This window comes from Argiope bruennichi, chromosome 9 (assembly GCF_947563725.1).
Source record: "Argiope bruennichi chromosome 9, qqArgBrue1.1, whole genome shotgun sequence".
Classification (NCBI taxonomy): Eukaryota; Metazoa; Arthropoda; class Arachnida; order Araneae; family Araneidae; genus Argiope; species Argiope bruennichi.
This window is the reverse complement of record NC_079159.1, coordinates 86,749,073-86,776,996: the sequence shown is the minus strand read 5'-3', so window position 1 is coordinate 86,776,996 and position 27,924 is coordinate 86,749,073. Positions and strand designations below refer to the sequence as shown.

The following is a 27,924-nucleotide window of genomic DNA, read 5'->3' as shown; positions in this document are numbered from 1 at the left end:
ACCAAACAAATTACATTGTAGGAAATTCAAGCAATGTGTCAATGCAGTCAATGTGTTAATAATGATTTTTGAATGAACAATGTTCAATATCCATTAAGTGCAAAACATTATGTACAAAATGAGAGCAATTCTTTCTTGTCCAAGCAATTTACATTTTTAAAAAAATGCATCGTTTATCTTTATTGTTCGCCATTTTTTCAGATTTCTTTTTTTTTTTTGCATTGTTGTAATAACCTATAAAATAACAATAAGAACTGAAACAAAATTCGTTATCTGAATTCTACATATTCAGAATATATTTTACCAAAATGTTGTATTTTCTGTCAAATACTTTGGTAGAAGCATCGTTTTTACAAGTTTTCATATTTCTTACGTGATTGCAATAGTTTCAATGCCGTGAAGCTTTCTGTAATCAGCGGACAGAAAAAAGAACAATGAGAAAATATTTATTTCCATCTCAGAAAATTGAATATTTCATCAGCGGACAGAAAAAAAGAATTATGAGAAAATATTTATTTTCATCTCGCAAGATTAAAGATTTCTAGTCGGGAAACAGGAAAGGAAATCCCTAAGCTGCAGTCCAAAAGAGAATCGGCGGTGGCCTGATGGTAAGGTCTTGGCTTGTGAGCCGTAGGGTTTCACCGTCGTCTGTTGCACATTAAATACCGTCATGTCAAACGTCCTCCCGTTGATGTGGTGTGGTGTGGCGTGGCGTGGCGTGGCGTGGAAGGGGGTGCCAGCTCAGGTGTCAAAATTACAAGGTCCGTAACAAAATAGCCCTAGTGTTGCTTTACAACGAGACGTTAATATAACTAAACTAAAAGAGAATCGGATTTGAAAAGTGTTATCTCTAAAGGGATAGTTTCTTAATATATAGGGCGGTTATAATTAAAATTCCTTTTTGAAATGGTCATAAAAGGAAAGCTAAAAGGAAAAGGTTATCAAACTTGGTAATAGTTTAAAGGAGGTCATGGGAATTTCTTTTCCGCCAAAATTAAATAAAGCTGAAAAAATCGCCAGTAGATGTGAACTGGCGCTTTATCAATATTGTTAAGCAAAATAGGACATGAAGACATCGGTTTAAAATGTGTTTAATCATTTCTGAAACGTGTTACAAAGCATATTCAATGTGGTTTCCACCATTTTCTGAAAGCATGTTAAATATTAACTTCTTGCATTCTCAACAGTAGCTCTTAGTATATCAGGATGAATGTTACGCACATGTCGGTGTATCGCATCTTTCAATTCCATCAAATTTTTGACTTTTAGATTATAATCATAAACAGTGCTTTTGAGATAACCCACACTGAACATGCTTTGTAACACATTTCAGAAATGATTAAACACATTTTAAACCGATGTCTTCATATCCTATTTTGCTTAACAATCTTAACAATATTGATAAAGCACCAATTCATCTCTGCTGGCGAGTTTTTGAACTATATTTATTTATTTTTTGCGGGAAAAAATTCCCAAGATCTCCTTTAAACTATTGCCAAGTTTGATAACATATGGTCCAGTAGTTTTCCTTTCATGGCAATTTCAAAGTGGAACCTTAATTATAACCACCCTGTATATTGCAAAAGAACAAGAAACGATTCTTTTATAAGATGAAAGTAATGGAAATATTTTTTTTTAATTTTATAAAAGTAATTTTCAACCTGCATCAATTTTTGTTTAATCTAGCAATTCCTAACTATTTTATATCAGCTTGCAATGGAATTTTTCATTTCTCGCATCATTACATACTAGCTGCTTTTGACGACCAACTGGTCCCTGAAATGAAGGTTTTCCTTTCAATGAATTCTCATGCATAATTTGATGTTCAGGATTCTTTCAACAAAATAATTTTAAGCATCAAATTGTGATGTGTATTATAACCACATAACTGTTAATATAATAGCATTAGTCTTGTTCTATTTATTGTGTGAATGTATCTGTGTAATGGTGACCGATCGCATGATATTATATAAAATTCTGGTTTTGTTTAATTTGAATAAAAATTTTTTGATTCACTTAATTTTCATGACTGCTTGGATGAAATATTTTTTCAAAATCAAATTGTTATATCTATTTTAATCTTATTCCGAATCTGTTAATTGCGCGTATGTGCGTTTCATATATAAACAACTCCCATGACCACCATAGTGCCAATTAAAAACTGAAATATCTTGGTAATCTATTTCAGCCTATACGTTACATTTTTTGGTAATGTAACTTCAGTTTTTAATTCTTTATGTAAACTGGGCAGGTAATGCTCAGAATTTTAACAACAAAAGAAATACCCACGAATATTTTAAGAAACAATGAAAAGAATTTGAATTTTATTGCAGCAATGAAATTGATTTTTAAAAATTACGCAAAAATATTTTTAAATTCGAAACATATTGACGCGGTAGATAAATTCATGCCATTAAAGTAACTTTAATATAATTTTAAATTCATATTAATCTCAGTTTTTGGCAAAAATTGTTACTTGATTTATTTTGGGAAAACGTCAAAATATCATTCAGTGTTTAATTAATTAAAATTTATAAAAATTGTTCTAATGCTCAAATTTTACCCTTCAAAGTTATTTCTATCAATTTTTATAGTTTTTGCCTGTAAATTGCCCCGACACATCCGCTTTTTATATTGCTATTATTTCATTTATCATCACTATTATTTAAATCAAAATGAGACGTATATTCACAATTTGGTGTACAGAACCTATGCTGTGTTCATTAGTCAAGCATGATGCATTTTTTATTATTACGTTCATCTACACAATACAAGAGATCAATCAAATAATTTGATTTGTAACAGCATTTAAGGTTTTTCTACCATTATAATAATAACGCCTTATAATAATTATTGTTACCTCTGAGGATTTTTTTAAACTTTCCTGTAACATCTCTATATGATTTAAATGTATTTTTTAAGCAATCAAAAGACAATTATTGATATATTCTGCAGTAAATTTAGTTTAAAATACAAAAACCAATTCTGTTATTGAGAAAATTATTAACTTTTAATATATAATTTGAAATTAATTCACAATTTTGTTTGTTTCACTGAATATAAACATTATATACACATGGAGAACTTCCAGGTAGATCCAGTTCTCAAATCTGTAATCAAACAAGGACGAATCTGTCTTGTTGTTGTTTCTCATGGCACTTGCCACTGACAAGCCCGCTGTTACGAAGACAGCGATTTAAGCCGCAGGGGGAGAGTCTCTTGTTTTTATAGTAGCGCCAACTAGGGCCACGAGTACGACTTTGCTACTCACGCATCACTCATTCGCTTGCACAACCCCTTTTTACAGGAGGGCACACTCACACATCTCACAGATAGAACAACAGAAGAACAACCATGCCCAAACCGGGACTCGAACCCGGGACTCCCAGATCACGGGAAAGACGCGCTACCCCTATGCCAGGACGCCGGCAATTCACAATTTTAAAATTAGTTTTAAACTAGTCAGAAATTATTTTTTATATTTAACTCATTTATTGGAAAGGCATCCTATTTTCCAGGCATCTGATTAACATAATCAGGAATGCATCTTAAAAGAAAATGCTTATTTCAATATGATTGAAAACTAATTATTTATCACTGTTTAAAAATTTGACATCTATTAATCTGCAAGCCGAATTATTATCTTTCAATACAACTTATTACTCACTTATTCAAACGATAATATAGTTAGAAAGTGGATCCTTGAAGCATAACGTCCCTTTATTACCCAATTGCTGAAAATCCACTTGGTTGGTTTTCTCCCTTGTTAGTTAATATAAATGTGAATTTTTGAAAACATTATAGGTTAGAAGGTAAAAGCATACATTACTAAATATTGGTAAAATTACTTTTGATGTAATCTATAAACAGAAATCACTGAAAAATGATTCCTCGATATCATTTACGTTGACTGCCGTGTCACTCACATTCACGTGACAGCAAATGTTCTCAATCAATGTAGAATCTCATGCAAGTATAGCAAGTTTACGTTTAGTTTATATCTCCTTGTTTTAAAGTTGTTGCTCAGAAAGTGAATCACCTGTGATTCACACAGACTATCTATATAGATATTTCCTTCTCCACTATAATTAAAAGAGCTTAAATAAGTAAGCATCTTATTATATAGTGGTTGGAATTACAGGCATGATTCATGGCAACGAATGTGTTACATTATTAATCTTATTTAACTCTCAGAGTTTTATTATTTACCTTTATTTTTCCATTTAATATCTGCCTGATAAAATAGCCTTTGGTTAAATATTAACGGGACAATATTTAAAATAAGATTTTGTTCAAAATTCATTTCACAAAATGAAATTTCATGACAGTTCCTTTTCTATCCCGTAACTTCCAAATGCAAAAGTAAACCCCTCTAGAAAGTAAAAGAAAATATTATCAAGAATAGAATTTTTTCTTCAATTTAACTGACGATCGAATTGTCAAAAGAATGCTACTACTTCGTACATGTAAATTTACCAAACAATGGAAATGTTGATTTGAAAATATCAAACACTGTGCATTTTTGTTCTGGAGTTTAAAATGGAAAACACAAATCAAATGGAATGAGGCCTGTCATCTTCTAAATTACTTTGTTGACACTGGTGTGTCTCACTTGTAAATTGAATAAAAGAATTTCTGTTGTTAAAATTTAACTGAATAAAGGGAAACAAAAACACATTGTGACGGCAAACTAAAAGACCAAGATACATTCCTTTTATACGGGTATTGAAAATCTCATCCGGTTTTCGGTTTCTCTTCCTCTAATATCGTAACAGTGTGATATATAGGAAAAAGGCTGACGGAAAAAAATAAAATTGATCGTAAATTTCCAAAAGAATGAATTATAAAGCTGTTGAAGTTAAATTTTAAAATTAATCTTCAGCTATTAAATTCTAAGTAGTTAATGTTACTGAAAAACTTCAGTGCAAATATTTTTTGTAATGCTGAGATAATTAAAATTTTTTATTTGTAATTACAATAATGTTATGGTAAAAAAATCGTTCAACTTTTCTCACCAAACTCAGCATTTGCCAGCGTCCTGGCCTAGGGGTAGCGCGTCTTCACCGTGATCTGGGCTTCCCGGGTTCGAGTCCTGGTTCGGACATGGTTGTTCTTAACCTTATGTTCTATCTGCGAGGTGTGTGAAAGAGACCCCCCCTCCCCTGTAAAAAGGGGTTGTTCAAACGAGTGTGTGAAGGTCATCTTCATATGAGCTAGAAGTCAGACTTCTTCCCTCGGGTGTTCAGGGGCCTTTACCCTCAAGAGCTACTGCACCTCTTATCCATGGTAACGAGGACATGACATCATCATTAACTCAGTATTTCCACGAGTTTTCTGCCGGCGTCCTGGCATAGGGGTAGCACGTCTTCCCGTGATCTGGGCTACCTGGGTTCGAGACCCGGTTTGGGCATGGTTGTTCTATCTGTGAGAATGTGCCCTCCTGTAAAACGGGGTTGTACAATCGTATGATTGATGCGTGAGTAGCAAAGTCGCACTCTTGGCCCTAGTTGGAGCTACTAAAAAACAAGAGACGCTCCCCCACCGGCTTAAAATTGCTATCTGTGGAACAGCGGGCTTGTCCATGGCAAGTGCCATAAGAAATAACAACAAGTTTTCTTTGAGTGTTTCTGTATGTCTTCAAACTGGTTCAACATTTTCATCTTTTTAAACCGATATTCTTCTCTGGTATTCAAACATCGAGTTCATAAGATATCATTCGTTAATCATTATATACATATATTTATTAAATTTTAATCAAAATGATGTTTAGGCTTAAAAGTTAAAAAAAAACTGAGTTAACATTTTTTTCTAAGTCTTCTTAAAAACCTTAAAAATTCTTTTTTAAAAAACAGTATTTTATGCTACACCTAAATTTTATATAAAATATTATAGATATTTGGGTTTCTAATACTTTTTTACGAGTCTCTAAATAAATTCTATTTCGATATGACATTCCTCAAGAACAACCCGAAGACAATAATTCAACAAATTTAGATTATAGGTGCAAATTTATTAGATGGACACATCAGTCAACAATGAAGTTTGAAGTTTAGTTTAGTTTAGTTAGAGAAATATCCTGATTAGAATCAGTAGGAAGTTAATTTTAAATTGACCTCATAGTTCTGAACCACAATCGCTTAGGCAAATAATAATTTCAAACTGGGCACAATATAGTAGATATCTGTTATGAATCTGATATGTATGAGGTTATATCAAATTATAATCTTCAAGGGCCATTTTATTGTTTGTTTGTTTGTTTCTTATGGCACTTGCCACTGACAAGCCCGCTGTTACGAAGACAGCGATTTAAGCCTGAGGGGGACGTCTCTTATTTTTTATAGCAGCGCCAACTAGGGCCAAGAGTACGACTTTGCCACTCACGCATCATTCATTCGCTTGCACAACCCCTTTTTACAGGAGGGCACATTCACACATCTCACAGATAGAACAACAGAAGAACAACCATGCCCAAACCGGGACTCGAACCCGGGACGCCCAGATCACGGGGAAGACGCGCTACCCCTATGCCAGGACGCCGGCGGGCCATTTTATATTAATTCTATAATACTTAGGGGAAAAAAATATATTAATATTTGTAATTGCATGTTTTGAAATTAAAAAAAAGGACAATTCAAATATCAGGAATTTAAAGCAGAAATGTTTCTGCATAAATTGAATATAATTTATGCACATTTTACAGAAAGAAAAAAAAAATATGCGAAATGATACAATTAGGTGGTTATCAAATAGTAGTACCAAATTTTATTGAAAAAAATTCCCTGCCACGACTAAAGCAGTCTTCACATGAGACCTACTATTGCGCACAATGAAAGGCTTCGCCTTCCACAAAAACATAATGTAACCCCAACGCGATAACGCAAAAGGTCGCTTCATTGGGACAACTGGAGTTATTTGCCATTGACCTGTTGGGATCACGTGATCTTCCTGAAGTAGCCATGGCCTTCCATTGCTCGAAAAAGTTCGCGTCGTTTAAAAGTTTCTTAACATACGGACAATCTATATATTTGGAAAACCTCCTCTTCATTAGTTCCTAATTAAAGTAGAGAAGTCAACGAAATAGATCTATGGCTTAGAACTGATAGATAAAATTTGTGAAGATAGTCGAATCAACTTGTTAAGCTGATGAAGAAGCTATGAATTATTGTTAATTGTAAAACGCTAAATGGAATTATACCATTAAAATTTAGCTTTAAACTCAACTTCAAAAGGAATTCACCGACTTGGGATTTAGCAGAAAAGAAAATTACCCGATTATTCCATATTATTTTTCAGTCAAGAAATTATATTTTATTAGTTGATATCATCAAAATGAGCTTATTGCATCGCTTAATAACAAGAGGGAATTATTCTGCAACAATTCGTGACCTACTCAGAGCAGGAATGAATCCGAATACGACAGATGAAATGGGAAAAACACCTCTACACATCGCCGTTTGCAAAAATGAAGACAATATACAAGAATCTGAAGCCAGTTTGCAAGTTGTACGGGAATTAATTTATTTTGGAGCCGATGTGAATCGTACGGACAACATCGGAAACACTCCTCTGCATTTTGCCGTTTGTTTTAGGAATTACGAAATGATGGAAATTCTTCTAAAATGCAATGCAGGAATAGATATACAGGATGATCTTGGAAATACTGCAATGCATTATGCTATTGATAACTGTAATTTGTTACAGTGGACAAAGTCTGACTATAAATGTCCTGGAGAAGGATCACATGCCGATTTGGCAGCAGTGAAACTACTTATGAACTATTTTCCGGATATCAACTTATATAATATTTTATCTGAAATTCCCCTGATATGGGCAGTGAAAGAACAGAACCATCAAATTGTTCAAATATTACTCAAGAAAGGTGCATCCTATTCTTTGAGAGATATACATGGCAATGACGCTTTGCATTATTCTTTAGATCAAGTAGAAATAAATGAGGGCATTGTGACGGAACTCCTCAAATATGGAAGTAACCATGAATACAAAAATAACCGTTCAGAAACTCCAGTGGATGTGTATCTAAAAAGACTTCACAATGCATCACCAACAGAACAAAAAAAAGCAGAATACTTATTTAAAATTTTTGTGTTTCAGAAAAATTATTTTAAGAATACACAATGCCGAGAAATAGCAGACATAAGCAGAAAAATGAAAAGCCTTCTGCGCAAATTCTTTTGGTACTGCCGCTTTGAAATTGAAAAAATGAAAATTGATGAACTAGTAACAGATTATACTATTTTTCAATTGGCTTCGAGGGGATTTTATTATAATACTTCTGAAGAGAAACCTCAGTCATTTGAAATATTTGACAAAACACTTGAAAAATTGAAGAGAGGCGATTATACCGTATATATTGACATAATCGTATCTGGTATTTGCAGAGACTATATGGCTATTAAAACTGCAGAAACTGGTTACTGGTTGGACCGAAAAGGTGAACGGGTAGAATTTTTAAATTTTGACACGCGATATCGCCTTTGTTACTATTTGACGAATTTTGAGATGTTTAATTTGATGCTAGCGTTTTCATCAAGACGCTGGTTTCTTAAAACCTGCAGAATCTGCAACGGCTTGTGTACAAATGTTTAATTGTGCTTTATTTCTGTAATTGAATATTTTTAAAAGGAAGAGTTGAACTAAAGGCATTTCTCTCTAAATACTGTTAAAGTAAGGATATTTTTGCGAGTCAAGCATAATTTTTACCATTATGTTAAAATTTTAAATTGAAGATCAACATACAATTTAATGTTTTCGTTTTTATTGTGTAATAAAAAAATCTTTTTAAAATGTTACTTTTTTTAACTAAGCTTTCAGATGCTCCTATGGTTTTAGATTCATGCAGTGGCGGATTTCGTAGGCAGTCTAAAAAGTTGCCTATAATATTGAAGCCGAATGAGTCACACACGCTGGCTAGTAAAAAAAATATAATTAGCCTACAATTCAAATAAAATTCATGAGAAATAAAATTAGCTGTGTAAAAAATTAGTACCTCAGTGTGTATTAACAATAACTTCTTATAGTCATTTATTAAAATGTAATAATATTGTATGACACATAGAAATATTAATATTCCATCAATGGTTCACTCTATATCGCATTTGTTGATTCCGTAAAATAATAGATTTTAATGTTAAAGTTCTTCAAAATTTAATTTTTTTCCATTCTTTCCCACTAATCAAATAACTTGTTTCCAAATTAGGGAATCAATAATAATTATGGTTAAATTTGAATGAATTTTATATCTTTAGCCCTTTTTCTATAACATAAATAAATAAGAAAGTTTTTGCTTTCTTTTTATTATAAGATTGCAAAAAGTTAGAAAATATTATGGTACATATTTTTCGAAGCCGCTGCGTTTATTAAAGTATCTATGGTTTCTGATTTCGAAACAAATATTTTGAATAGCCTTTTTAACATTGTAATTGAATTCAAGTGGTTTCCATTAAGTATGCATCTTTTATTAATGGGACTGAATAACAATATAATAAAGAATTTGTATTAATTGTAGCAATACCTTTATTGCTTGCAAATAGACAAAATAAAATTATTTATATATTTGTACTTTTCATTCAATGGAACTATAACCTTATCTTCTGACCATTTAGAAAGCAAATTTTCAACTGATATTTTAGTAGACAAACAGTATACAAACAAATAAAAGAATGCAAATTGCACACAAAGCTAATTTTTAAGGATAACAGTTTTGTTCTCTAACTGAACATCTTTTGAACTACTAAATATTGTATTTATTCAATCAAACTTATTTTCCGGTCAAAAATTCTCTAGGTTTAATAAGCATTCTATATAGGTTAATATTCCTATGAAGAGCTAAATAAAATAATTTATTATAAGTTTCAAGTATACTGCCATGTCACTCACATTCGCGTGACAGCAAAAATTTTCATTCAGTGTAGAATTTAATGCAAGTAGAGCAAGCTTACATTTAGTTCTCTTTGTTTTAACATTGGCGCGGTGATATTTTGGTAAAGTCTCGGCTTCCGAACTGGAGAGTTTCATGTTCGAGAACGGATTGCACAATCGTTCGAGAACAGTCGTATAAGCGGGTTTAGTGCACATTAAATCCGTTGGGGACAACTGCCCACCTGCTGGTGTGGTGTGGAAGTTTGGAGAGGAGGTGCCAGCTCAAGTGTCATCCTCGTCATTTGACCGTGGTTAAAAATTACGAGGTGCGTCCCAACATAGTCCAAGTGTTTCTTTAAAAAGGGGACATTAATATAACTATGCTAAACCTTGTTTAAAAAATTACGCAGGAAATGATTTATACATACCAAATAATTAGATATTTTCTTCCCTATTACAATTATAAGAACGTAAATAAGTAAGCATCTTATTAGACAGCGGTCGGAATCACACATGATTCATGGCAACGAATGGATTAAATTATTAATCTTATTTAACTCTCCGATATTTATTATTTGCTTTTATTTCTCCATTTAATAGTATCTCGTTAATATCTGCCTGAAACATTAATTTATCTTATTAATTCATCTCGTTAATATGTGCCTGAAAAAATCGCGTTTGGTTATATATAAATTATATTAATTATCATATAATATTAAAGAGATGAATGCTTAAAATAAGATTTTGTTCAAAATGTATTTCACAAAATGAAATTTCTCAACAGTTCCATTCATACCCTGTTGCTTTCAAGCGCAAAAATAAACCTCTCTAGAAAGTAAAAGAAAACATTGTCAAGAATAGAAAACCCGTTCTTTTTTTTCTCCTTCGATTTGAAAGACGATTGCGTTATCAAAAGAATGCAACTGCTTTGTACATGCAAAATGACCAAACAATGGAAATGTTGATTTGAAAATGTCAAAAACTATGCATTTGTGTTCTGGAGTTTCAAATGAAAACACAAATCAAATGGAATGAAACCTGTCTTTTGACTGTTCTGTTGAAATACTTTTCGACACTAGCGTGTCTCACTTGCAAATTGAAAGAAAGAATTTATGTTGTTTAAATTTAACTGAATAAAGGAAAGAAAACACATTGTTACGGCAAAACTGAAAGACAAAGATACATTCATTTTATATAGATATTGAAAATCTCATCCACTACTGCATATTTTGCCTTTCTTCCTCTAAAGTCGTAAAGATGATAGCTACAAGAATAAAGGTTGGCGGAAAAGAATATAATTCATCGTAGATTTCCAAAAGAACTCCAAAGACTGAATTATAAAGCTATTGAAGCTAGTTTTTAAAATTATTCTTCAGCTATCAAATTCTAAACAGTTCAGCGCAAATATTTTTTTTTGTAATGAGATAATTAAAATTTTATATCTGTAATTACAATAATGTTATGCTAAAATAACATTCAATTTTTCTCACCGAACTCAGCATTTGCAAGCGTCATGGCTTAGGGGTAGCGCGTCTTCCCCGTGATCTGGGCGTCCCCGGTTCGAGCATGTTTGTTCTTATTCCTGTGTTTTATCTGTGAGGTGTGTGAAAGAACCCCCTCCCCTTCTTCTGTAAAAAGGGGTTGTGCATTCGATTGTGTGGAGTGTCATCTTCATATGAGCTAGAAGTCAGACATCTGCCCTCTGGTGTTCAGGGGCATTTACCTTCAAGAGCTACCCAAACCCTTTCCTTGATAACGTAGACATTACAACATTATCAACTCAACATTTCCACGAGTTTTCTTTGATCGTTACTGTATGTCTTCCAACTGGATCAACGTTTTCATCTTTTTAAAACCATTTCTTTCTCTAGCTATATTCAAGCAAAATTACTCAAATATCGAATTCATAAGATATAATTCGTTAATTATTAAATGCATACATTTATTAAATTTTAAACGAAATGAGCTAAAAAATTTTTCTGTGTCTTCTTAAAAACCTTAAATATTCTTTTTAAAAAAAACCTTTATTTGATGTTGTATTTACATTTCGTATAAATTATTATCGATATTTGAGTTTCTACAACTTTTGTTTACGAGTCTTTAAATAAATTCAATTTCGATATAATCTTCCTCAAGAACAACCCAATGACAACACTGCAAACAAATTGTAATTATAAGTTCAAATTTACCAGATGTACACTTTGATAAAAGACTTTCATGAACATCAATTTGAAGTTTAGTTTAGTGTAGTTTAGTTAGAGAAATTTTTTGATAGGAATCAATCTGAATTTAATTTTGAATTGATCTCATATTCTAAACAACGAGCTCATAGGCAAATATAACAGATATCTGCTACGTATGAAATTATACCAAATTATAATTTTCAAGCGCTATTTAAGATTAATTCTACAATGCTTAAAAATATATATATATAAATATTTGTAATTGCATATTCTGATATTTAAATAAATACAATTCAAATACCAGGAATTTCAAACAGAAAATTTCTATATTGAATGAATACAATTTGAAGCAATTTTCAAAGAAAGAAAAAATATGTGACATGGTACAATCAGATGGTTATGAAATAGTATTGCTAAATTTTATTAAAAAGCATTTACTGCCACAACAAAATCCTGAAGCAACGTTTACAGGAGGCCATTTATTGCACACAATGGAAGCCCGTGCCTTTGTCAGTAGCACCACGTGGCCCCAAAGAGACAATGGCAAATGGTGTTTCTTTGGGATAGTTATTTGTCATTCCCCCACTGCGGTTTTGTGATCATAATGAAGAAGGCGTTACATTCCATTGCGCGCAATAGCTTACCTCGTGTAAATGCTGCTTGACATTAGGAATATCTATATGTTTAGAAATCCTCTTCTTCAATACGTCTTAGCTAATTTAGAGAAGAATTCATCTAATTAAATCGATGGCGCAGGATACTTAAGGTGGGTTCACACGAGGCTAACAGTTGCGCGCAATTGTTGTCTCTCTACTGTTGTCCCTGTATTGTCACCCTGTGAATGGGACAATGGTTCCCTTGTCGAGGGGTCAATGGCTAATTGTTGTCCCGACGGGACATTCATTTGCCATTGTCCCGTAGCAGTCACGTGATTTTCCTGAAGTAGGCGTGACCTTCTATTGCGCGCAATAGTTGGCTTCGTGTGAACCCACATTTAGACAGCATCTATGAAGGTAGGTGGATCACCTTGTTAAGCCGTTGAAGAAGATAAAGCCGCTAGGAATTATAGTAAATTTTAGAAAGCTAAATGGAGTGATAACTACCCAGCAAAATTTATATTTAACTTCAAAAGGAATTCATCAACTTTAGGTAAAGCAAAAAAAGAAATTGCACGTCGGTTCCAAAAATTTTCTAAACCGAGAAAATATATTTTATTAGTTGATGTAGTCAAAATGAGCCTATTGCACTACATAATCAGAGGAGAAAATAATTTTGCAATAATTCTTGACCTACTCATAGCAGGGGTAAATCCAAATAGTCCAGATGCCAGAGGAAAAACACCTCTACACATCGCCGTTTCCAAAAATGAGGCCAGTATAGAAGAATCCAAAGTTACTGAGCAAGTTGTACGGGAATTAATTTATTTTGGAGCCGACGTGAATCGTGCGGACAACTTCGGAAATACTCCTCTGCATTTGGCCGTTTGTTTTAGGAATTACAAATTGATGAAAATTCTTCTAAAATGCAATGCAGGTACAGATACGCAGGATCGACATGGAAACACTGCAATGCATTATGCCATTAACAACAACCGATTGTTACATTGGACAATTTATAACCAGGATCGTCCTGGATATCGATCACAGGCCGATTTGAAAGCAGTGAAATTACTTATGAACTATCACCCGGATATCAACTTATATAACAGTGAATGTGAAACTCCCCTGATGTGGGCCGCGAAAGCACAGAACCTTCAAATTGTTCAAATATTACTCAAAAACGGTGCCTCCTATACTTTGAGAGATGTATTCGGTCATGATGCTTTGTATTGTTCTTTAGATCAAAGAGAAATAAATGAGGAAATTGTTACGGAACTCATTAAATATGGAAGTGAACCTGAATACAATAACCACCCTTTTGAAAGTCCCATAGATGTGTATCTTAAAAGACTTCACAAGGCATCACCTTCAGAACAAAAAAAGGCAGAATACTTGTTCAAACTTTTTGTATTTCGTAAAAATAATTTTAAGCGTGCACAAAGTCAGGAGATAGCAAACATAGGCAGAAAAACGAAAACCAATCTGTGCCAATACTTTTGGCATTGCCGCTTTGAAATTCAAAAAATGAAAATTGATGAACTAGTAGCAGATTGTACTGTTTATGATTTGGCTTCGAAGGGATTTTATTACGGTATTCCTAAAGAAATACCTTATTCATTTGAAATTTTTGATAAAATACTTGAAAAACTGAAGAGAGGCGAATATACCGTATATAGTGACATAATCGTATCCAGTATTTCCAGACACTATATGGCTGTTAAAGCTTCAGAAAATGGCTACTGGTTGGACAGAGAAGGTGAAAAAGTAGAATTTTTAAATTTTGACACACGTTATCGCATTTGTTACTATTTGACAAATTTTGAAATGCTTAATTTGATGCTAGCGTTTTCATCAACAAGTTAGTTTTTTAAAAATATGCAACGTCTTGTATACAAATGTTTAATAGTATTTATTTTTGTTAATGAATATTTTTAAAAGGAAGACTTAAACTAAAGACATTTCGCTCTAAATAATGTTGAAAGTGAGGATATTTTTGTGAGTCAAGCATTATTTGTACCATTAAGTTAAAATTTTAAATTCATGATCATCATAAAATTTAATGCTTTCGATTTTATTGTATAATAAAAATAATCTTTAAAAATGTTACTTTTTTTAAGTAAGCATTCAGTTTTATGCAGTGGTGGACTTCGTAGAAGATCTAAGAAGTTGTCTACAACAGGGAGGCCGAATGATTCACACATGCAAGCCAGTAAAAAAAAATAATATATAATTAGCCTAAATGTCAAATAAAATTCATAAGAAATAAAATTATCAGTGTAAAAAATTAGTCCCTCGGTTTGTATTTACAATAACTTCTTATATTTATTCTCTAAAATGTCGTTACATTTTATGGCATATAGAAATATTAATATTCCATCAATTGTTTACTGAAAATCCCATCTGTTGATTCCGTAAAATAATAGTTTTAATGTTAAATTTCAACGAATTTTTTTTCTAATCATTTCCACTAAACAAATAACTTGTTTCCAAATTAGGGAATCAATAATTATGGCTAAATTTGAATGAATATTATTCCTTTAGTTCTCTTTCTATAATATAAATAAAGAAGAAAGTTTTTGCTTTCTTTTTATTATAAGATTGCAAAAGGTTTGAACAAAATTAACACCGTAATATTTTGGAACTGTAAAATTAAATCAGTAATTAGAAGAGGGTTCTCATAATATACATTGTTCGAAGCCGCTGCGTTTATTAAAGTATCTATAGTTTCCGATTTGGAAATACAAATATTTTGAATAGCCATTTTGATATTGTAATTGAATGCAAGTGGATTCCATTAAGTATGCATCCTTTATTAATAGGACTGAATAACAGTATAATAATAAAGAATTTGTATTAATTTCATCAGTAAATTTGTTACTTGCATATAGACAAAATATTATTTATATATTTGTATTTCTCTGTCAATGGAACTATACGCTTACCTTTTGACCATTTAGAAAGCAAATTTTCAACTGGTATTTTAGTAGACAACCAGTATACAAAAATTAAATAAATAAAAGAATGAAAATTGCACACAAAGCTAATTTTTTACAGATAACCGTTTTGTTTCTTTAACAATTGAGTATCTTTTTGAATACTATATTTTTTATTTGTTCAATCAAACTAATTTCCTCGTCAAAAATTCTCTAGGTTTAATGAGCGTTCTGTATAGGATAATATTTCTATGAAGAGCTAAATAAAATCATTTATTCAACTTTTCTAGTATACTTTATATTTTTTCATAAGTACGTAATCTAATTAATAAGTCAAATAAATTCGCATGTTATATTAAAAAATATTATTTTCTGACATTTTGTAGAATTAATATTTAACGACGAAAAACTGAGTTGTTCAATTCGTATTTCTTGAGACATTAAATTGCAAATGAAAGTTAGAAAAATGAAGGTCACTCTATCAGTCATATTCTAGATATGTGCTATATGGGTGACGGTAAATGAGAAGAATGGCAAGTTTTCTAGGTCAAAAGGACGTTGTTAAAAAAATCACTTCTATCAATTATGTTTTCATAATGTTTGTTGAACGAACAACCAAAAACCCATTTCCCAAAACCTTTTTTTTTAACCATATGAAAGAATTTGTATATTCGAACAATTGCTATTATTCTGTTTATACTATCTGTGTTATTGCATTATTCGTTTACGAGTACAAAAACAATAATTTTGCTTGTATTGGTCGCAAATATACAACTCTATGTAAGGTAGAAGATATCTACTGTATCTGGCCTGGTGGTAAGGTCTCGGCTCGGAGCCGGAGGGTTTCAGGTTCGAGACCCTATTCCACCGAAGAACCGTCGTGTAAGGGGGTCTGTTGCACGTTAAATCCGTCATGACCAAACGTCCTCCCGCTGGTGTGGTGTGGTGTGGAGAGGGGGGTGCCAGATCAGATGTCGTCCTCGTCATCTGACCGCGGTTCAAAATGACGAGGTCCGTCCCAAAATAGCCGTTGTGTTGCTTCAAACGGGACGTTAATATAACTAAAGTAAACTAAAATAAATATCTACCGTATCTAATTACATATAAAAATACGTGGATTCTAGTGATCAACAGTACTCTTGAAATAATAAATTCGATTGCTAGACTGGTAAGTTAGGCGGGGAGACAGATAAGGCAAAAGCAACAAAACTAACTTTCCATCTTGACTCTTATATCAACCAGTCTCTGTCTCTGAAACCGCAGTGCTCTGCTTTGCATTAGAAGAACTATCGAAAACTGTTATCTATTTTAGTTGAGCGCATGTCATTTTTTTATGCAATTTTAATACAATATGATTTTTGATACAATTTTTCAAATTCTGTATATGAGGGAATCGTTTATTAATTATTGAAATGATAATTAATTTACAACATTGGATATAATGAAGGAGTGATATTTAATCTACAGGCATTAGAATGATATTTTCTAAAATTGAAACATAACGAACGACACACTTATTAATGGACCATTTTCTGTGGATAGGCCGAAGACTTTGTAAAAACTGAATAAATATTCATAATTGAGTTTTTTACGTCTGGAAAAAGTAAAAATAGTGATAAAAAAAGCTATAGATAGCACAGCGGTGAAAAAATCACATTGAACTGAAGGAGCAAGCAAGCATATATCCAATATGAATTATCCGTTTTATTGCTGAGTATCTGTAGAGAAATATGTTCAACGTAATGAGACTATAATTGAATACAATAAAGTTTAAATGCTCTGAATAAAGTCCTAAATAAAGGGTAACTATATTGCAGAGTGCAAATATGTCTAGACTGAAAAAAATATAGCTGTTCATCAGTAAAACATAAAATCCAAGGAATTTTTTAAAACTACTTGGATTAAGTCTCCTTGGAGTTAATTCATTACGATATCGAACAACTATATTGCAGAGTGCAAATATGTCTAGACTGAAAAAAATATAGCTGTTCATCAGTAAAACATAAAATCCAAGGAATTTTTTAAAACTACTTGGATTAAGTCTCCTTGGAGTTAATTCATTACGATATCGAACAACTATATTGCAGAGTGCAAATATGTCTAGACTGAAAAAAATATAGCTGTTCATCAGTAAAACATAAAATCCAAGGAATTTTTTAAAACTACTTGGATTAAGTCTCCTTGGAGTTAATTCATTGCGATATCGAACACAATGCCTATAAAAATAAGAAGACGAATGAAGAAATGTGCACTGATTAGTTCACCAAGTACATTTAATATTTAGTTTAGTTTAGTTATATTAACGTCCCATTTTAAAGCAACAATAGGACTATTTTGCGACGGACTTCGTCATTTTGAACCACGGTCAGATGAGAAGGGCGACACCTGAGCTGGCAACCACATCAAATTTCCACACCACACCAGCGGCTGGACGTTTGGGCCGACGGATTTAACGTGCACCAGACCCACTTACGTGACGATACTTCAATGGAATCTGGACTTGAATCTGAGACCCTCCGTTCCCGAAGTCGAGATCTCAACATAGGCCACCGCGACCCTCGGACTGATATGTAAAGAGACGAACATTTTAATGGTAGTAGATAATTGTCTTGCTCGTAAGATTAGTCTAAAATCACATTAAAATTCATTTTCTGTCAACAAATGCATAAACCGGCTCCTGGCCTAGGGGAAGCGCGTCTTGCCTGTTATCTACGCGTCCCAGGCTCGAGTCCCGGTTTAGGCATCGTTGTTCTATCTGTGAGGAGTGTGAAAGATCTCTCCCATAAAAAAAGGGGTTGAGCAAACAAGTGTGTGAGTGTCATCGTCATATGAGCTAAAGTGAGACTTTTGTCCTCGGATGCTGAGGGGTCCTAACCCTCAGAAGCTACTGCACCTCTCTTTCTCCGATCTCTTGGGATTGGTTTGAATTGGTGTTCAATCCAAAGGTCATAAGCAACAACAACAATAAATACATAATCATTTTACCTGTCTTTTGATCAGGTAATTATTTGTTGTCTATTGGATATCGAGTTGAATTTAGAAGAAACATCATTATTTTCAATGAATAGTGTTTGGAAAAGACCGATACGCTCACTGTCAGCGAAATCATGAAGAAATTTATTAGAAATCTTGCAGTTCGTAAAGTAGGTCTAGATGGAAATCTCTATGTGAGCATAAGGAACTATTTTCGCAATCTGGGTTTCATCAATACCAAATAAGATGATCCCCATGTTTTTGAGAAGATAACTAGCCTTTCTAAAAGATATAACGAGGCCTATATTAAAATTTACTCGATTTTAGAAAATGATTATAAGAAATAGTAGAGAAAAATAGTTTTTTTATGTGCAGATGAATCAACGAGTTAAACATATAAGTCATAAAAAAGAATCTGGAGTGAAATCACGATCTCTCAAAAAGATTTGCGAGTCGTTCCTTGTTAACCCTTTTACTGCTAACTGTTCTAAGCTTCATTTGAGCAGCGTTTGGCAGGCAGTAGAGATCATTTGGGCTTGGATTAATGGCTTGCCTTCGGATATATGTATGCGCCTGCAAGTCAAACCAAACTACAAGTTTTTCCGAGTGTATATATGCGCCCATAGCAATCAAAAGGCTAAGAAAATTCTGTCAATTCTTTCTTGAATCACATGATAAACATTATTGACATGAATTGTTGTTGCTCTACAAAGTAATAGAATTCAGCTACAAATACAAAATGCCGAGAAATATATTTGTAGATAAAAAATCTGAAACTGTAGTGATTTTAAATATTATTAATTGAATTTGAGTTAATTAAAAACCAGGAAAGCCTTGAAATCTTTTCATTTAAAATAAAAAAACCGTTATTGTAGTACAGAAGTTCATTTGATTGCCTCTTAAAATCAAAATATCTTTATAATCTTAGAAATTAAACTATTTTGAAATTTTTTATGAATGTTCATGATTTTTTAAAACATTTTATGTGTAGTGTTTTAAACACATCTTATTGTTGGGGAAACTTTAAAACAATTTTTTATTGTCTTATCAAACATTTAAACACGTGAGTATCTTCAATTCTTAAAACCTAAGAAAGATGAATTTGGAAAATAATTTTACTTTTTAAGATAAATTTTGAAATTTATATTACATAATGAAAGTGTAAAGTAACAATCAATTACCTAAGGGCAATCCTATCCTTAAAGTTATCATCAATAGTTTCAAATCAATATTTTTCAGGAAACGTATTGCTAGTAAGGCTATAAATAAAGGAAAATTTTCACCATTAGGTCTGCAATATGTTACTCTGAAGAATTTTATTTGTAACATTGATTCTGAAATTTGTATGGAGAAGTCTAATATGCTGCATTAAAAATTTAATAAATATTATTTTATGTAAAACCAGTATTACAATATTTATAGATAAAACATTATAGATTTTTCATTTTCTCCTTCTTTCATTTACGAGTTTCTAAATACATCCCATTCCTTTATGATACTTCTCATGAACAACCCAAAGACAACAAATTGTAATCCTAGGTGCAGAGATGTAAGATGTACACTTCTATAATGGATTTATTGAACATTTGTATGAAGTTCAGTTTAGCTTAGTTGGAGTAATTTCCTGCCTGGAATCAATATGAAAATTTGGAGGTGATCACATAGTTCCGATCTGATAGCAAAGAGTCGTTTCAAATTGGGCACAAAGTAACGAATATCTGTTATGAATCTGATAGTATGGAGCTATTCCAAATTATAATATTCAAGCTGCATTTCAGAATGATTCCATAATGCTTTAAAAAATATTAATACTTATAGTTGAAAGTTTTGAAATTGCATATTTTAAAATTAAAGAGCCAATTTAAATGCAAGGAATTTGAAGCAGAAAAGCTCCTGCATTAATAGAATAAAATTTAAGCTTCTTTTAAGGAAAGAATAAAATATGTGAAATAATTCAATCAGGAGTTTATCAAATAGTTGCACCAAATTTGATTGCAAATACATTCACTTCCACAACCTAATCCCGAAGCAGCGTTCATATGAGACCAACTACTGCTCGCAGGGGAAGGCCACACCTACCTCAGGAACATCAGGTGACATGAGTCCAATAGGAAACTGGAAAATGATTGTTTTATTGGGACTCTCAATAGATACTCAACTTCCATTGTCCTGTTGCAGTCATGTGATTTTCCTGAATTAGGCGTGGCTTTCTATTGCATGCAATAGTTGACCACGTGTTAATGTTCCTTGACATTTGGACCATTTATATGATTAGAAATCCTCTTCGTCGATACATCGTAATTAAAGTAAAGAAATCATCTAATTTAAACGATAGCTCAGAACAATTAGATAGCATCTGTGACGATAGATATGTCAACTAGTTAAGCTATTGAAGAAGCTGAAGGCCAATCCACTATGAGTTTTTGTTAATTTCAAAAAAACTAAATGGAATGATAATAAACCAGTAAGATTTAACTTCAATTTCAAAAGGAATTCATCCACTTTGGATATAGAATAGAAAAAAATTAAACAATTGTTCCAAAATTTTTCTCTCTCGAGAAATTATATTTTATTAGTTTATGTATTCAAAATGAGCTTACTGCATGACTTAATCGAAGCTAATGATTTTGCAACACTTCGTGACCGACTCAGAGCAGGAGAAAATCCGAATACTGCCGATGCAAGAGGAAACACACCTCTACACATCGCCGTTTGTAAAAAGGAAGAAAATATACAAGAATGTGAAGCCAATTTGCAAGTTGTAAAGGAATTAATTTATTTTGGAGCCGATGTGAATCGTGCGGACAACCTCGGAGATACTCCTCTGCATTTTGCTGTTGGTTTTAGGAATTACAAAATAATGGAAGCACTTTTAAAATGCAGTGCGAGTATAGATATACAGGACATTATAGGGAACTCTGCAATGCATTATGCCATTGCAAATTTCCTTATATTACAGAGGAAAATATATGACTATGAAAGACCTAGAGATCGACCACATACAAATTTGAAAGCTGTCAAACTTCTTATGAAATATCATCCGAATATCAACTTACAGAACTGTTTATATGAAACTCCTCTGATAGTGGCAGTGAGAGAACAGAACCTTCAAATTGTCCAAATATTACTCGAAGGAGGGGCCCTCCATTCATTAAGTGATTTCTGCGGTAATGGACCTTTGCATTATTCTTTAACAGGAACGGACATTGATGTGGAAATTGTGACAGAACTCCTCAGACATGGATGTAATCATTTATCCGAAAATAACCGTCGGGAAAGTCCTGTAGATGTATATCTTAAAAGACTTTGCAATGCATCACCTTCAGAACAGAAAAAAGCGGAATACTTATTCAAACGTTTTGTGTTTCGGAAAAATAATTTTAAGTATGCACAATGTCATGAGATAGCAGACATAAGCAGAAAAACGAAAAGCTTTCTGTGCCAATTCTTTTGGTATTGCCGCTATGAAATTGAACAAATGAAAGGTGATGAACTAGTAACAAATTATACTGTTTATGATTTGGCTTCGAGGGGATTTTGTTATGGTATTTCTGAAGAGATGCCTCATTCATTTGAAATTTTTGATAAAATACTTGAAAAACTGAAGAGAGGCGAATATACCGTATATATTGACATAATCGTATCCGGTATTTGCAGACACTATATGGCTGTTAAAACTTCAGAAATTGGCTACTGGTTGGACAAAAATGGTGAACAAGTAGAATTTTTAAATTTTGACACGCGTTATCGCCTGTGTTATTATTTGACACATTTTGAAATGTTTAATTTGATGCTAGCGTTTTCTTCAACCAATTCGGTTTTAAAAATCTGTAGAATCTGCAACGTATTGTACAAAAATGCATTGATGTGATTTAAGTTGGCGATTGAATGATTTCAGAATGAAGATTTGTAATTGATACTTTTCATTCTAAAGAAAAGGGTGAAAAATATGAATTTCAGAGACAAGCATGAATTTTACCAATATGTTAAATTTTAAATTTATATGTTCATTATAAATTTATGAGCAGCATATAATTTTATATTTCAATTTTAATTGTTACGTTGCAATGTTTTTTAAAATGTTATTTTTTAGAACTGAGGTTTCCTTTTGGCCACTGCTTCTCTTATTGGTAGATTTGATACTCAGCTATTGAGAGCAGTAAGACTGGAAGAGAACATATGCAGGATAGTAAAAAAGATAAATGTGTGAATTTATCTAAATATGAAAATTTAATAGAAATACAATTTGCATTATAAAATATTTGAACCACATTAAGTATTTACAGTGACTTCTTAGAACTGTTGATTAAAGTGTTTGTAATTACATTTTATGTACATAAAAATATTAATTTTCCATCAAGTCCACCTTCCATAGAATCCACAATTTGATTCAGCAAAACAATTTTTATTGTTAAATTTGTCCCAAACTGATCAATTTACATGGACTATCAAATTATCGAAATTTTATATTTTTCTATTAAGAAATCAATAATTATCAAATATAAATCTTAAATTCTTTTATTCATTTTTTGCCTTTTCCTTAATAAAATAATGATAAATTAAAACAATGTTCTCGATGATTTACTATTATGAAATTGGATTAAATGTTTTACTAAATGTGTAACGTATTTTCTTGTTTTTTATAGAAATATGAAATTAAACTTATCTGTTATTCGAAGAGAATTGTTCTAATATACATTGTTCAGATTTTAAACATGAAAATCAGCCACTCATTTAATTAAACTAATTACAGTTTCCATTTTGAATATACAAATGTTTGCATATCCATTTTGATATTGTAATTGAATGGAAGTGGATTCCAGTAAGAATGCATCTTTTATTAATAGAACTGACTATATGTATAAAAAATATATAATTTGTATTGTTCTAAGCAGTACCTTTATTACCTGCAAGTAGACAAATATTAATATATTTACATATTTTTATCAATAGAACCATATACGTACCCTCTGACAATTAAGAAATTAAATTTTAAACTTGCATTTTAGTAGATAAGCAGTAGACAAAAAAAAGAAACTTTAATAAAATGTTAATTTTTAATGAAATCTGCTTAATTATCTAGCGGCTGAAAAATTCTTTGGTCTGCTAACTGTTACTAGTTTTTCATGAAAACAAATTTCCTTTTAAAAAATTCTCTGGGCTTTATGACCCTTTTATAAAAGATAATATTCCTATGAAAAGTATAAATAAAATCAATTATTCAAAATTTCAAGTATCCTTTATATTTTATACTTAAGATTGTTAATAGGTGAAATCAAAGATTATTATCAATATTACCTTGAACACATGTCGTTTTTTTTAATTTAAACTTTTTTGAATTTCTAAAATTGTGCGACCAATTTTCTAAATATAATCAGCTTGAATATGCTGGTATCGTTATTTTATTATTGAAATATAGGTTTGATAAGGAATCTACAACCAGATGGAGGATATAAACGAAGGCAATTTTGGAAAGATGAGTGCGTGTAACACGTGATGAAAGTACAGTTTCAGAAATTAGAGAATAAGAATGCACCTCTTAAAGAACCGTTTTTTTTGTGAAGATTCCGAAGACTTTGTAAAAAAATGAATACGTAAATGTAATTGGATTTATATGTTGAAAAAGAAACAGAAAGCGTCAGTAGAAACACAGTTTTCAAAAAGGTGTTGAATTAGCAGACGAAGCATATATCCCAGATGAATTTCGCGTTTCGTTTGCCGAGCATCAGTAGTCGAATGCATCTAACAGGATGAGGCGCTCTCTATATGAATACAAATTCGCTTCAAAGCTTAAAAATAAAGACATCGGACATATATATCAAGAGCAAGTGTTTGGTATTGTGCAAATATGTCTAGACTGGAAGCAAAGTTACGGTCCATCATTAAAATTAAAAATCTACGTTAAAAAAAACCACGTCCAAAAAAGTTAATTTATTACTATATCGAGCGCAATGCAAATTAAAATCAGAGGATGACTCAGGAAATGTTCACTGATTAGTTCCCCAACTGGGAATGTTATGTAAAGAGATGAACATTTTAATGGTTGTAGACAACTGTCTTTCCCGTAAGATTAAAATAAAATCATAATAAAAATCTTTTTCTGGCAACTAATACATCATCATTTATCCTGTCTTAGGATCAAGTAATAAACTGTAGTCTGACAGATATCGAACTGAAATCATTATTTTTAATGCTAGTGTTTGGACAAGGGCGATAACTGAAATTTGAAGAAACGTTATTATTTTAAATGGTAGTGCTTTTAAAAACGCGATAGGCTCACTCTGAATGAAATCATGAAAAAATTCAGTAGAAGTCTTGCAGTTCGTAAAGTAGACCTAGGTGGAAATTTCTATATGAGGAACTACTTTCGCCATGTGGGTTTCATAAACACAAAAAAATGACTCATGTTCTTGAGAAGATAACTAAACTTTCTCAAAAAGTTAATAAGATCGATATTAAAATGTACTCAAACTTAGATAATGCTTATAAAAAAATAGAGAAAAGCAGTTGTTATGAGCAGATGAATCGAATATTTAACCACATATGTCATAAATAAGAGCCAGAAGTGAAATCACCATCTGTCAAGAAAGTTTGAGAGTCGATCCTTGTTTAACCTTTTTACTGCTCACTGCACTGAGCTTCCTGTGACAGGCAGTAGAAATGTTTGAGGCTTGAATTAATAGCTTGCCTTCGGATATATGTATACGCTTACAAGCCAAACCATTAGTTTTACCGAGTGTATATATGCGACCAAAACAATCAAAAGTCTAAGAAAATTAGGTAAATTCTTTGTTAAATCATGTGATAAGCATTATTTGCATGAATTGTTTTTGCTCTATAGAGCAATCTAATCAAACTACAACTACGAAATCCATATATATATGTATATATTTGGAGATAAAAAAAAATCTGGAACTGTAGTGATTTTAAATGTTATTAATGAAAATTTGAATTAATTAAAAAAAACAAGAAAAGTCTTGACAATCTTTTTCTTTAAATTCAAAAAAGCATTACGGTAACAGAGAAGCTCATTTTATAGCCTTTTAAAATCAAAATATCTATAAAATTTCAGAAATGTAACTATTGTGACATTCTTAATGAATTTTCGCGATTTTTTTTAAATATTTTATGTGTAGTGTTTTAAATACATCTTATTGATACGAGATATGTAAAAAAAAGGAGCGTTCACACGAGGCTAACTACTTCGCGTAATGGAAATTCTCGTCCACCTCAGGAACATACGCTGACCCAATAAGAAAGTAGTTATTGGTTTTTTTCATTGGAACAGTTATTTCACATTGTCTGGTTGCGGTCACATGATTTTCCTTCAATAGGCATGGCTATCCATTGTGGGCAATATTTGGCCTCGTTAATAGGTCCTTGACATTCAGACCAATCATATGATTAGAAGTTCTCTTCTCCGATACGTCTCTACTGAAGTAAAGAAGAAGTCATCTAATTAAAACGATAGCTCAGAATTGTTGGGTAACATCTGTGAAGACAGGCAAGTCAACTCGTTAAAATGTTGAGAGAGCTGAAGGTAAATCTGCTTGAATTACTATTTGTTTCTAAAAAGTTAAATGTTCCAAAAAGTTTAATAAACCAGTAAAAATTAACTTTAAATTCAAAAGGAATGCATTAACTTTAGATTTAGCAGAAAAGCAAATTTAACGATTGTTCCAAAAAATTTTCAGACAAGAAATAATATTTTTATTAGATTATGTAATTAAAATGAGCTTATTGCGTGACTTTATCACGGCTAATGATTTTGCAGCACTTCGTGATTTCCTCAGTGAAGGGATAAATCCAAATATTGCAGATTGCGAAGGGAACACACCTCTACACTTCGCCGTTTGTAAAAAGGAAGAACATGAGCAAGAATCGGAAGCTTATTTGCAAGTTGTACGGGAATTAATTTATTTTGGAGCCGATGTGAATCGTACGGACAACCTCGGAAATACTCCTCTGCACTTCGCTGTTGGTTTTAGGAAATACAAAACAATGGAAATACTTCTAAAATGCAATGCGGGAATAGATATACAGGACGATTTTGGAAATACTGCAATGCATTATGCCATTGATAACTGGGAGTTTTTACAGTGGATAATGACTAACCATGAATGTCCTGGAGTTCGATCACATGCCGATTTGGAAGCCCTCAAACTTCTTATGAAATATCATCCGAATATCAACATATGTAACGGTTTATATGAAACTCCATTGATATGGGCAGTGAAAGAACAGAATCTTCAAATTGTCCAAATATTACTCGAAGGAGGGGCCAACCCTTCATTAAGCGATTACCTTGATCAGGATTCCTTACATTATTCTTTAGATAGAACAGAAATTAATGTTTCAATTGTGACTGAACTCCTCAGACATGAAAGTAGTCTTGCATACAAAAATACCTATTCAGAAAGTGCGTTAGATGTGTATCTTGAAAGGCTTTACAATGCATCTCCTTCAGAACAAGAAAAAGCAAAGTATTTATTCAAACTTTTTGTGTTTCGGAAAAATGATTTTAACAGTAGAGAATGTGAGATAATAGCAGACATAAGCGGAAAAACGAAAAATTATCTGTGCCAATTCTTTTGGTACTGCCGCTTTGAAATTGAACAAATGAAAGATGATGAACTTGTAACAGGTTATACTGTTTTTGATTTGGCTTCGAGGGGATTTTATTATAGTATTTCTGAAGAGATACCGCATTCATTTGAAATTTTTGATAAAACACTAGAAAAATTGAAGACATGCGAATATACCATATATATTGACATGATCGTATCTGGTATTTGCAGAGAGTATCTGGCTGTTAAAACTTCAGAAACTGGCTATTGGATGGACAGAAATGGTGAACTAGTAGAATTTTTAAATTTTGACTCGCGTTTTCGCATCTGTTATTATTTGAACAATTTTGAAATGTTTAATTTGTTTCTGGCCTTTTCTTTTGACAGCTCCTTTTTTAAAATCTGCAGAATCTGCAACATGTTGTATAAAAATGTATGAATGTTATATATTTTTGAAATTGAATGTTTTTAAGACGGAAATTCGAACTTCAATATTTTCATCCTCATAAATCGTTGAATGAAAATGTTGAAAAATAAAAAGCTATATTTATATCATTATGTTTAGATTTTAAATGTATTTGTGCTTTGTAAATTCATTTTCACCTTGCAATTTAAAGGTTTACTTTTTACAGCTAAGTTGAAATATTTTTTTTAAAAAACTTAGCTCCGGTTGCCCAATACTTCACTTATCTTCGGATTTCATAGACAGCTGCCTAGAGCAGTAAGACTGATGGAGGAAACGCATGTAGGACAGAAAAAAATGTTGGTTTAAATGTAAAAATGGATGAGA

At 32.0% G+C, this 27,924-nt stretch overlaps 3 protein-coding genes across 3 annotated transcripts; all 3 read left to right on the top strand.

Annotated features, from left to right (window-relative positions):
* Positions 1-6,794: 6,794 nt before the first annotated feature.
* LOC129984460 (serine/threonine-protein phosphatase 6 regulatory ankyrin repeat subunit B-like) lies at positions 6,795-9,257 on the top strand. Its single transcript, XM_056094347.1, has one exon. The coding sequence runs from the start codon at positions 7,330-7,332 to the stop codon at positions 8,605-8,607; it is 1,278 nt and encodes a 425-aa protein (XP_055950322.1). The 5' UTR covers positions 6,795-7,329; the 3' UTR covers positions 8,608-9,257.
* Positions 9,258-13,040: 3,783 nt separating this feature from the next.
* On the top strand, positions 13,041-14,861 carry LOC129984513 (serine/threonine-protein phosphatase 6 regulatory ankyrin repeat subunit B-like). The gene has a single exon (XM_056094406.1). It carries the CDS (start codon positions 13,295-13,297, stop codon positions 14,522-14,524), a length of 1,230 nt encoding a protein of 409 aa, XP_055950381.1. The 5' UTR covers positions 13,041-13,294; the 3' UTR covers positions 14,525-14,861.
* A 10,382-nt stretch (positions 14,862-25,243) lies between these two features.
* On the top strand, positions 25,244-27,667 carry LOC129984524 (serine/threonine-protein phosphatase 6 regulatory ankyrin repeat subunit C-like). The gene has a single exon (XM_056094421.1). It carries the CDS (start codon positions 26,299-26,301, stop codon positions 27,571-27,573), a length of 1,275 nt encoding a protein of 424 aa, XP_055950396.1. The 5' UTR covers positions 25,244-26,298; the 3' UTR covers positions 27,574-27,667.
* Positions 27,668-27,924: the final 257 nt, after the last annotated feature.

Coding starts and splice junctions, on each gene's coding strand:
- LOC129984460 (XM_056094347.1), top strand. CDS start 7,330: ATGAGCTTATTGCATCGCTTAATAACAAGAGGGAATTATTCTGCAACA.
- LOC129984513 (XM_056094406.1), top strand. CDS start 13,295: ATGAGCCTATTGCACTACATAATCAGAGGAGAAAATAATTTTGCAATA.
- LOC129984524 (XM_056094421.1), top strand. CDS start 26,299: ATGAGCTTATTGCGTGACTTTATCACGGCTAATGATTTTGCAGCACTT.